Here is a 12,156-nt window from a genome sequence, read left to right as displayed (position 1 = left end):
AAAAGATAAAAAGAAAAAGAGGCCACCCGAAGGACTGATTTGGTAAATTAACAACTTGGCAGGACCAATTTGTACGCAGAGAGAAGAAAATGAAAAACAAAAACAATAGTTTCAATTCCATTTTGTAAAGGGATAAATAGAATAAAATAAAATAAAATAAAATAAATCAGAATCCGGCTTTAGAACTAAAAACTAGTTGCACTACTCAGAAGCTCTCATGGTAAGAAAACAACAAACAGAAAATGGCGGCAAAATTTTTTATATACATCCCTCATCCATGGAATATGGGGCACGAGACCTACCTTCATTGAGATAAATTGGAACTCCAAAGGCTTTCCAGACCTTGGTTGTATTGTCAAATAGGTAGATGGCTTCCACAAGTTCATGGTGTTGTTGGACATGGTTTTGAGACGGTTTGCAGAAAGTGAGAGGAGAAACCTGAACTGAACTGCTGTCATCGCTACACTTCGAGCTTCTGCATCAAGTCAAAACAGCCAGTGCCCATCTTCACTGGCAGCCCGAGGCAGATTCTTGCAGATGGAGCCTCCAAGTCATCCATCTCACCATGATAAGCAGCATCGACAATGAACTTAGATGCTGTCTCGAATGTCATCTTGCTGAGGGGAGATACAGATTCAACTATGCCATGTCTGCTCATTGGGCGGTAACGACCAGAATGGGTCATGAAATCAGCAATGAGGATCAGATGCCGGATATTGACAGATATTCCATAGGACCCAAATACACCTTTCACCTCATTTATGATGGTTGCCCTGGCAGCCTCTACTCCATATGTCTTCAGCACAGCGTGTATGTCATTGGAAACTAAATTCTCGATATTAAGGTCATCCTGCATATTCCAAAATGCATGGAAATCCACCCCAGCAGTCTGCAGTGCCGGAGTATCAGGATCTACATTCTGGCTAATCACTGTACATCGATCTATTTTCCCAGATTTCTTGATGTAAACATTCTTGGCAGTCTTCTGGGCAATCTGCAAAATCATCACACCAACAAGAAAATACACTCAGCTGTTTCACTATTAAAGCAAATTGAACATCAAATTGAGTAAATTGATCCAAATCTGTATGCTTTCCAAGTAGTTGGGTGACATGAGATTGAAAAATGATTCCCAAGCCACGTGTAAAGGAAGTTTAAAGCTTTCATTACAGGATTGTTATATTGTCAATATGCAACGTACACAAATGATCTAGCACCAATTATAAAAATAATCATGGGAGTGCTGAACTTAAAATAAACTTAGCTTCTGCTGTTGGTTCATGCTTTGATAAGGTGTCCTTGCGTTATATAAGAAAATGGTGCTTCACCCCTTTCTTTTCACAGAATAAAAAAATTTAACAATTTAAGATGAGCTACACAAGGGGAAAAAGGTATTTCCACATATTCCACAAATGAAACAGGGATACTCCATCTTCCAAAATCTGCCATTTCAGGATGTAGAGTCCATGTTGGATGCAGACATCAATTCTTCTTTTCATAAATACCAGAAGCTCAATGGCAAGGAAAGCAAATTTGTTTCTGTCTATAATTACGAGAAACTTAATGGCAAGGAAAGCAATTTTGTTTCACCCCGATGAATTTCTCCAAAAGTCTTGATCTACAACTAATAGATTATGTCAATAACATTGGGACCCATTAAAATACTCTGATAGTTTCTTATACAGGTTCCCCTGATTCAGGCTTCAGTTTGAGATTGAGTAGCAAGGCTCTTGAGTTCTAGTGCTTTAATTTGCATGTCATTAATGTGAGAGTGCACTGGTTGAGCAATTTATGTTTATAACTAATTTATATTGAGAAATGTATTTCTTTTCATCATGAGAACTTTCACAGTATCTGGATTTCATTCCCATTAAATGTATCATAAAAATTTGAATGTATTTCTTATACACTTTAAATTATTACAAATGAAGCTAAGAAGAGTGGGGGGATGGCACGGGTGAAGAAATATGAAGATCTCTATAACAACCTGAACACCAAGGGAAAAAGTTATCTATAAGATCGTTAAGATGAGGGAAAGGATGAGGAGAATGGAATATTTATTTTCTACAGCCTACTTAATGAAACCAATCCCAATTATAGTGGACCTCGGAGAAGACACTACTCATCAAGTCACCTGTCCGAGGTATATACGTGAAATTAGGTTTTCTAAAGTAAAGAAGAACTAAGAAAGATCAAAATAGCCTAGGCTACTAGCCTAGTTGGGGACCCAATAGTAGTGTGGAAGAGGTTAGGAATCTATGGGCTATCATTTCTAAGCTGTTTAACAAGATTATGTGAAGAAGCTTTGTGGTCCCGATTTACAAAAATAAAGGTGATATCCAAAGTTGCAACAGTTAAGAGGCATAAAAATAACGAGTCATACTGTAAATTATAGGAGAGGGTATTGAAACACACCTGAGAAAAGAGACCACTATTTTGGAGAACCAATATGATTTTATGCCAGGAAGATCCACAATAGAAATTATCTACCTACTTAGGAGACTCATGGAAAGATTTAGAGAGAGCAAAATGGATCTCCATATGGCCTTTACCGGTCTAGAGAAAGCTTATGATAAAGTTCTTAGGGATTTAATATGGCATGTACTAAAGACAAGAAATGTTTCAAATAAATATGTGGACATAATTAAAGATATGTATGATGGTGTGGTGACTAGCGTAAGGACAGTAAGGGGTCAAGGTAGTGAATTTTCAATTACAGTTGGTTTACATCAAGCATCAACTTCGAGCCCTTTTCTGTTTGCGCTTATCATTGATGAGTTAACCAGAGACATCCAAGGTGAGGTTCCTTGGTGCATGCTTTATGCTGATGACATCGTTTTGGTGGATGAGATAGACTAGAATTAATACTAAACTAGAGTTATCGAGATCAACCTCAGAATCAAAAGGTTTTAAGATAAGTAGAACGAAAATGGAGTATATGATCTGTAACAATAGCAACACTGAGATGGATAATGAGTGGGTAAAAGTTGATGACATGGGGATCCTGCAAAGTTACCATTTTAGGAATCTAGGATGAATCATCAATAAGGATAGGACAGTCATAAGTTCGGGTATGATGTATGGTGCGGAGGGTTGAGCTGTGAAGAAGTGTCACATAGATAAGTAGAGTCTAGTGGAGATGAGGACGTTAAGATGGATGAGTGGCAAAACCAGGAAAGATAAAATAGGAATGATAATATTAGATATGGTTTGGGAGTAACACCGATTCAAGATAAGCTACAAGAAAGTCGTCTAAGGTGGCCTGGCCATGTTCAACGGAGGCCTTCAGATGCTCCTATTAGGAGGAGTGACCTGATTTTGATTGAAGCTTCTAAAGGAGCTGGGGGCAGCCCTAAAATGACCCTAGGAGAAGTGGTGAGGAAAGTGATGCATAGTTTATGTCTTGTTTCAAGTATGTCGTCGAAAAGGCTGATTGGAGGGAAAGGATCCGCGTAGCCGACCCTAGTTAGCTTGTTTAAGTCCCTTTTTTTGTTGTTATGGTGGTGTTCCGTTTCTTTTCTTTTATCTTTTTATCTTGTCTTCACTTGGATCCATGTAGCCCATTTAGTTGGGATAAGGCTCAGTTGTTTAAATTATTATAAATATTAGGAGAACATTTCCCAATAGAAACAAGAGTGGAAGAAGGAGGCACATAAAAGAATAACTATCAACTTGATATAGATAATTTGGCATTCTGAAACAGGTGGTTCCACAAAAGGCCATGTGTCAACCATATGGCCCATTGTTTATGGTGCTTTTCCTCTTGTTTCTTCAACATTTTCTGCAGGTTCAGTCTGGTTGTAAGCATAGTTGTCAAGGTGATCCAAGGCATTGGAGAGGCACTTAAGCAACAATATGCTGCCTAGGCGCCCTAGGCATACATTAATGACTATATGTAATATAACAAATGATAGTATGTTCAAGGAAAATGATGTATACACCTGTCGGACGTGATTGGATCTTACACGCCAACACACTAACATCTTATTGATCATCAGATCCCTCCACATCTCAGTCATTCAACCCGTCTGTTGTTGTAACCCCATTTTTTCCATCGCCACTACACAACCGCTCTCTCTCACTCTCCCATACTGGCCGCTGCAGCCTATTGGTGGTACCGCTCATCACCCCTTCTCTCCCCCCCCCCCCCGCGCTGTCTACTCCATCTCTAGCTTTGCAACAACTTTGCCTGGAGCCCATCACTCTAGTCTCCACACGTCTCCACAAGCCATGCTCCACCACCTTGATTTCCATTTCCATGAGCGGGATTCCTTTCTCCAATAAGATTTCTTTATTTCCCTGCATCTGCAACATCTTCGTTCCCCTTGATTTCTCTCTTTGGTTGAAAAAACAATTATGTTTCAATTTAAAAAAATGAAAAACAAAGAAGCTAATCAAGCAAAGTTTCAGCCAGTCTTATAGATTGTTGACAATGGTGCTCTCATCTATCGTCCCACCCGCACAAAACGAGGCAAGAGAGCCATTCATTGAAATTGAGAGAGCTGTGAACCATCTATTCGTAGTTGGAGTGAGTATTGATATTGGGACTATACTGTTCTCATTTCTCAGACTCTGAACAGAACAACAAATTTAATTGTATGTGCAAGAATTCATAAGTGAAAGGGGAATATTGATATTCTTAATGTCAATAACGATTTAGCAGTCGATGTTTTTATTGAACTTTGGTTTGACCAGCTTATTCAAAATGTACGCTCTCAAACGATTCCATGATATCCAGTTTCAGATGCACTAGTGCCATTAGGTCCTCCGCGAACTGCTCAGACTTGCACCACCTTCATACGTAGTTATCTTGTTCTCGGGCACAACCAATGCCACCGTTATTTGGCTCTAGGGGCATGGGTTTGGGTTGGGCACAAGAGGGGAGCGGGGGTGGGGATGGGGCAAACGGGAGTGATGGAGTGAGGGAGATAAGGGAGTAGAGGGCAGGGATGGGAGTAGGGAAGGGGGGAGTTGCAAAGCACAGGCGATTAGGGGAGAGGAGGAGCCGACGATGGAGGCGGAATTGGAGACGAAGGTAGCGGGGGCTACTAGCGGCAGTGCCAGTGTGATTGGGGGAGAGGAGCCGACGATCAAGGGGGAATCGGAGACGGAAGTAGCAGTAGCGGAAGTGGGAGGGGGAGGTGGACTCCATGTAGTAGCAGCATAGTTGTCACGGTGGCATGGCGCTCCAAAGCAATGGAGGCCTGTCTAAGCGCTTAGGCGGTAAAGCGGCCGCCTAAGCTGAGCTTAAGCGGTAAAGGCAGTCTAGTGTTTGTTTTACCCCTCCCCCCCACCCCACAGAAAAAAAAAAAAAAAACACTCAATACTTGATGGCATGATGCATCATAGTATCATACCTTCTATCATTAAAAATTAAATTTACGCCACCTCTAGTCATCAAAATGAAAAATCATACATGATACATAAAAATGCAGAATAATCAGACATCATATTGTACATAAACTAATAAACTATAAAAAACCTCATTACGAAAAAAAAAAATTACAGATGTAGATGTACAATCCCATTAGTGATCATAATTCAGTGATTCATTCAGTGATTCACCATTATTCCATTGCAAATAAAACAGAGAAGAAGTAGCAGCAGCAGCAGCAGCAGGCAAAGAAGAAGAAGAAGAAGAAGAAGAAGTTAAAAAAAAAAAAGAGAAGAAGCAGCAGTTAAAAAAACAAAAAGAGAAGAAGCAGGCAGCATTAAGTCATTAACCAAGCAAAAAACAAAAAGAACAGAGAAGAAGCAGCAATTAAAAAAAAAAAAATAGAGAAGAGGCAGTGATTTTGTGCATTACAGAGAAGAAGCAGGCAGTAGTTAATCAAGCATGCAAGCAAAGCAAAAAAAAAAAACAGAGAAGCAGCAGCAGGTTAACGCGTTAAAGAGAAGAAGTAAAGCAACTATCCAAGCATAAAAGAAAAAGAGAAGTAGCAGGCAACAATAGAGAAGCAGCAGCAGGTTAGTGCGTTAAAGAGAAGAAAAAGCAGAAGAAGCAGAGCAGCTATCCAAGCAAAAAAGAAAAAAGAGAAGTAGCAGCAAGCGATACCAAAAAAAATAAAAAGACTAAGTAGAAGAAGATGACGACTATGGAGTAGGGGCTACTAACTACTTACCTTGCCGGAGATGGAAAGAGAGGAACTAGGAAGAAGCTTTGCGGCCTTCGTGACTTCGTCTGAGTCTATGCTATAGATTCATCATCGAAATGGGCTTATTTCTTTAGGAATAAGTTATAAGTCTAGGGTTGGGTTACATACCTGTTGGGCCTTTGATCCCATGGGTTTCTATGTAATAGGCCACTTTAATGAGCCTAAACTAGGGGTATATAGGTTACATACGGGATTAGCCCAATACTTAGTTTATTTTTATGTTTTTTGATTGAACTAATTCATATTGGTTGCATCCAATTGGTTCAATTTAAGTGATCATGTGACTTGGTTAAGTGATCATGTGATGTAAGTTGGGCTGGATTAGGACTCTATAAGTCCAACCATGTTTTGAGTCTATTTCTTTTAGTTTTTTAGTTTTCTAGTCAGTTTAAGTTACGTAATAGGTTTAGGATTGGGTTAGACCTTTCTTTTTTAGAGTAGAAGTCTATTTTTGTGTCTTTTACATAAGGTTGTAAGGGGGCAAAACATTGAATACGAATTTTGATTAATAAAAACTCAGCTTTATGCTTGCTGCCTTTGTTGCTGTTGTTGCTCCTTGTGAGTGTGCATCCTTGAGGATCTTAAGGTGGAAAGGGATCGGTGGACTCCGGTTGACTCCTTACGCTGTGACGGCTAGGAGGATCTCTCACTGAAGGTGGTTCCATCCTTCTTTGTTCAAGCTGCTGCCCGTGGATTCCTGCTGTAAGTTTGTACTTTTAAATTCTGTTTTCATTCTTTTTCCTTCCCCCCAATTGATCCCCCTTTATTTTTATTTGATTTTCCCTATAAACCCTAATTTGTCATTGTCTCTGTGAAACCCTAGAACCTGTCCAGCGTTCATCCTACATCTATTTTTCACCAAAATTAGATCACATCCTCCCTATACCAATCCCTCTACTCGACCAGACCTGCAGCCCATTCCGATCAGTCCAAACCCTAGTTTTCAGCCTAATTCTAAACCCTAAAACCCAAACCCTAACCCTAAAATTTTTGGAAATTGAATTTTGTTTCAAAACTTGTTAAAATATGTTTTAATAGCTTCTCCTAAGCCTGCCTATTAAAATCAGATATACATTACCTCATTCCCCCATATCTAACCCTAGAATTTAACCTAAAAACCCTAATTCTTCCCAATCAAACCAGCAGCCTTTTTTAAGATCCTATTGCTTGGCCTCTTGTGGGATTTTTCTCCTATCTAGAGCTACATTAGTCTAGTTGCCAGAATAGCAGTGCTGGAAAAGAGGAACTAGGAAGAAGCTTTGCCGCCTTTGTTTGCTCAGAGTCGCAGAGTCTTAGACTCCGTAGAGAGAGAAATTGGTGGAGGATTTTGTTAGAATATATGTACTCCAGAATACCGTGGGGGTATTCTGGTCCTTTGTGGGGTATTTTTATGTTATTAAGTGTATTTATCTTATGTCAGCTATGTGGGTTTTAGTCCCACATCGCCTAGTTAGACTATTTGTAGTTTCCCCTCTATTATAAACAGAGGGGCTTACCTATCAATACAACAAGCCATTCCATTCTTCTATTTCCTCTTTCTGACCCATGGTTCTACCAACATGGTATCAGAGTTGGTCTGATCTAGGTTAGAGAGAGGAAGAAAACCCTAATTCTCCCTACTTCTCCTCAATCGATCTCCTCCTTCTTCTCCTTTTCTCGATTTTCTCCTTCTTCTGTTCTTCTTCCTCTCAGCCTGTAAGGGGCAACACTAATGAGGTAGACATAGAATATCGATGATTTATTTGCTGCCCCCCTACCTTTCTACTTTTTTTATTAAAAAAATCTGCTTGAAATCTACTGGAGCCATATCTGCGATTTGGAGTTTCCCTCTTCTTTGGAGATCAGATCTCTATCACCTAATGAAGACTGATCCCCCAATTTTAGAGCAGCCTATGCAGTCTTTTCCAGCCCTATTCTACCCTATTCCAAAGCCTTACTTCCCATTTTTCTTTCTCTCCATCTTTTATTAAGTTTTCCAGCCACCATACCCAAATCGATCTCACCTTGTCAGGGTTTTGAAAAAAACCCTGATTCCAATCGATTTTGGGGCTTCCCTTGTCAGATGAAGATAATTTTTCAGGGATAATTTCCTACTACTACCAGCCTTAATTGACCTCAGTTTGGACACTATCTGATGGCTGGATTTGTCCCTACAAATAAACCTTCTCAATCTGCTATTTTTAGTTACCAGTTAAAACCCTGACTCAAATCGACATTAGGGTTATAGGTTTCAGTTTTTGCTGCCTTTTGGAGGGATGATTGCTCCACTTACAAGGATCACTCAACCTCAGTTTTAGCCTCTTTCCAAGTGTTTCAAAACCCTGACAAATATCGATTTTAGGGTTAGGGTTGATTGCTGCTATTGGAGTTTTTTTGAGGTGTTTCTACCATCAAGAAGGACATTCTACTTCAACTATTCCTGGCTTGAAGAAGGTCTATCGCACATGATAGCTGCTGCCCTACTTTTTCTACAGTTTTTTGGTGTTTCTCCCACTTGAAGCATCAAGTCTCAATTACTAAGGAGATTGGTTATTCGAACTGGAGATCCATTACAGCAGTTGTGGTCAGCATCTATTCCCAAAAGACATAACTTTTGACAAGTCATCATCGCTTTTGTTGAAGTCCCCTTCCCTACAATCGATCTTCCCTTTTAGGGTTTTTTACAAAACCCTGACTATAATCGATCTAAGGATTAGGGCAGTCCACTATTGCTGATTTTTTGAGGAGAGTTTAATAACCATCAAAAGGGTATTCAGTCCATATTTTAGCATCATTCATCAGTTCTTTTGGACAAATTCAGGTTCAATTTTATGGCTCGGTTTCTCCAATTATGAACCTATTTTTCTTACTTGTTCCTATATGGCTGACTGCTTCAACTACCTATGGATCTGTCTGGTTATTTAACTTATATTTGCTGGTTCTTTTGAGCATTACTACCTACTTGGCTGGTATTTTTGATTGGCTTCTGTAAGCATGACTGGTTGATATGTTACTACTGCCTTTATGTGGAATACTGTTGCCCTATTATTGTGACTGAGTTTCCTACTATTGGAGATCGAATTTCTTTCATTATTGAAGATGTGAATCTGCTACCCTAGAGATCAGTTTATTTGGGATTACAACAGTGTGTTCCACGGTTATTGGTTGCAACTACGAACCTATTCAGTTATGTGAAGCTATTCTGGTTCATATCCGACACACTTTGCAGCTTGAATCCTAGCATTGTTCCCTAATTCAGATCTGATCCAATTTTTGTTGAAGCTTCTTACATCCATTGCTGTCCAGATATCTTCGTCAGTTATATTTAGCATGTGGGAGTTTATACTTTGGAGTTTTTTGCACACTTGTTCCTCCTTGTTTGAAGATTGATCAAGCCTTGAAGATTGGAGCCTTTCCTTACTTCAACTCAGATCTGTATACCTATCAGATTTGAATATTAGAGTTAGGAGTTTCTCCCCTGCAGGAGTTTCCATCAAAAGTGTTTGTTTGATCGGTTGAAGATGGTTGGAGATTTATCTGTTGCATTATTTACTCTGAACTTCATTATCCCACTGTTTTTTTTCCATTCACCACCTCCCAAAACATACCTTTGGCATAGCCCATAACCACCTTGGAAGTTAATGGTATTCTCTTCTTTGCCATTTCGTCTTTTTCCATTACCCTTGGCAGCTCTTGGAAAATTATGAAATATTATGTTTTGCACTATATCTTACATAGTCCCTGTTATGTTCACGTGTACTACACGTGAGGGGGGGATTATATACAGTATACTTGCAGCCAATGCAGAAAGCAGAACTTGCAGGAACACTTGGTGCAAAACATAGAAGGTCAGAGGTTTCACCATTGCCAATGGGTATCTACTTTGTTATTGGGTTAAGTTTTCCGCAAGGGGAAAGTTGGCCTTAAAATTTTGAAGATGTTTGGTTATTGCCTGCCTATATGAGGTTCTACAGTTGGGTTGTTTTTTTTCGCTGCTTGATCTTTACTGTTGCTTGATTCATCTGCTCACTACCCTAGTTACTTATCTTCAAGATTATCAGTCCGAGATTCATCATTGGACAGCTGCTGAAGATTGGTGAAAGTTTATTGCTCAAGTCTGCCCAAGTTTTGAAGATTCAAAAATTTCAAGTTCTTGAAGGTTTATTTGGGAACTGCATTCATCTTGAAGTTGGATTCTGCTACAACTTATCTTTTCCAATTTTATTCAAGTTGGGCATTAGTACCTTGTATGCATCAACTTGAGGGGGAGTGTTAGCATTGTTATGGAGTTTTTTTTTTCTTCAGTCCATGCTGTATCTTCTTTCTTTAATATTAGTATAATCCAGCTTGAGCGGGAGTGTTAGAATATATGTACTCCGACAGTATTCTGGTCATTTTTGGGGTAGTTTTTATGTTATTAAGTGTATTTAGCTTATGTCGGCTATGTGGGTTTTAGTCCCACATCGCCTAGCTTAGACTATTAGTAATTTCCCCCACCTATCAATACAACAAGCCATTCCATTCTTCTATTTCCTCTTTCTGACCCATGGTTCTACCAACAGATTTTTTACTTTTTAAGAAGTCTTAGGTTTTTAGTTTTTTAGGGATTTTAGTTTTGTATGATCCCATGTAACAGCATTACACGAAATACTTGTACATCAACAAATAAAAAGTAAAGAAACCGAATAAAGGAATAATGCATGAAAAAAAAACAACACAAGAGAGGCGGCCGACTTGACCATATGGCGCACCAAGGCGTCGCTTTAACAGCCTTTGCGACGCCTAGTTGGTCAAGACTCCCGCCTTTCGTGACTCTTATTAAGCGTACCATCGCTTATCACATGGATTCCTGCTTAGATGGCGACGCCTTGACAACTATGAGTAGCAATGGATAATGGGTGTTGCATTGACAACGGAAACTTACGGATGAAATGTATTCCATTTGACGGTCAATATGATGCTATTGTGTAATATTCCATTACACAATGTTACTGTGTAGATTCCCTCCCTTATGTTTATATGCAACATATAAAGCTATATCAATGCAATATGATATAATTATACTAGTAACGGTCTAATATGAGAAAATCAAAGTCTAATAAACAACACACAATATATAATTTCAAAGTTCAAGGTTTCGCCGAAATTTCACAAAATATTTTGGTTTCGACATATATCGAAACAAAACCTTCTACACAAAAAGATTACATTTTTATGGCCCATATTTCGCTGATTCGACAAAATTTTGATGTAATGTACCGTTTTGACCAAAATTCGTTTAACATAAAAGGTCAGGTTTCGAATGAAATTGGGTCAAAATTTTGACTCATTCGTTGACTTCGCTGGTTTCAACAAAAAGTATTGTCCGAACTTGATTCTTTGTGATTTTGAGAAAATCACTCCAATACAAGAGTGGAACAACTCGTTGGCCTGTAGTGAAACACATTGGAAGCAAAGATTTGCTACATTTGTGGAAGATTTGCGCAAGATTCAAAGTTGAAGGTATATCACTTTCAAAAATGAATATTTGCAAAATATAGGGTAAAATAGTGTACAACATATATCGATAACCTAGGGTACGAAGTCAAACTACCATTTTGGATGTTCATTTAAAATATGAAGGTGCTACAATGTTTAGAGGGCCTAAAATAGGGTTTCATAGAAGTGTTGAGATCTAATTTGGCCATTTGGCCCTTGAAACCCTCACTCAAAACAAACCACCAAAATCTTCAAGGTTTCGACCAAAATTTCGTGTTTTGCAAAATTTTTTGGTCTTAAGCCTAGTCAAAACAAAGCTCGAAATGGACACCTGAAACTCTGGACATAATATAAGCATATTCATACAAAAACAAAGCAATAAATATAAATCAATATAAACTCGTGAAGTGTCAACAATGTGTGTTGTCACCTTGGACCCAAGAAAGAGCCTGGGCGATAGCAACGCCTAATAAAGAAAATTTTACTTTTGTAATCATGATTATGTAACAACTTAATCTTTTACAGTAATTAAACTGGGATCTGA

At 38.9% G+C, this 12,156-nt stretch overlaps 1 protein-coding gene across 1 annotated transcript in view; it reads right to left on the bottom strand.

Moving 5' to 3' along the window:
• Positions 1 to 212: 212 nt before the first annotated feature.
• The window catches only part of LOC122644262 (DNA-directed RNA polymerase I subunit 1-like), a 25,228-nt gene continuing 13,284 nt past the window's right edge, over positions 213 to 12,156 (bottom strand). Inside the window, exon 2 of the mRNA XM_043837903.1 lies at positions 213 to 994. Within this exon, the coding sequence (XP_043693838.1) occupies positions 461 to 994 (534 nt within the window). The 3' untranslated portion in view covers positions 213 to 460. The remainder of the gene's footprint in view (positions 995 to 12,156) is intronic.

The sequence above is a fragment of the Telopea speciosissima genome, chromosome 10, assembly GCF_018873765.1.
Source record: "Telopea speciosissima isolate NSW1024214 ecotype Mountain lineage chromosome 10, Tspe_v1, whole genome shotgun sequence".
In the NCBI taxonomy this organism is placed as follows: Eukaryota; Viridiplantae; Streptophyta; class Magnoliopsida; order Proteales; family Proteaceae; genus Telopea; species Telopea speciosissima.
Note: the sequence above shows the minus strand (reverse complement) of the source record. Positions and strands in the feature narration are given on the sequence as shown.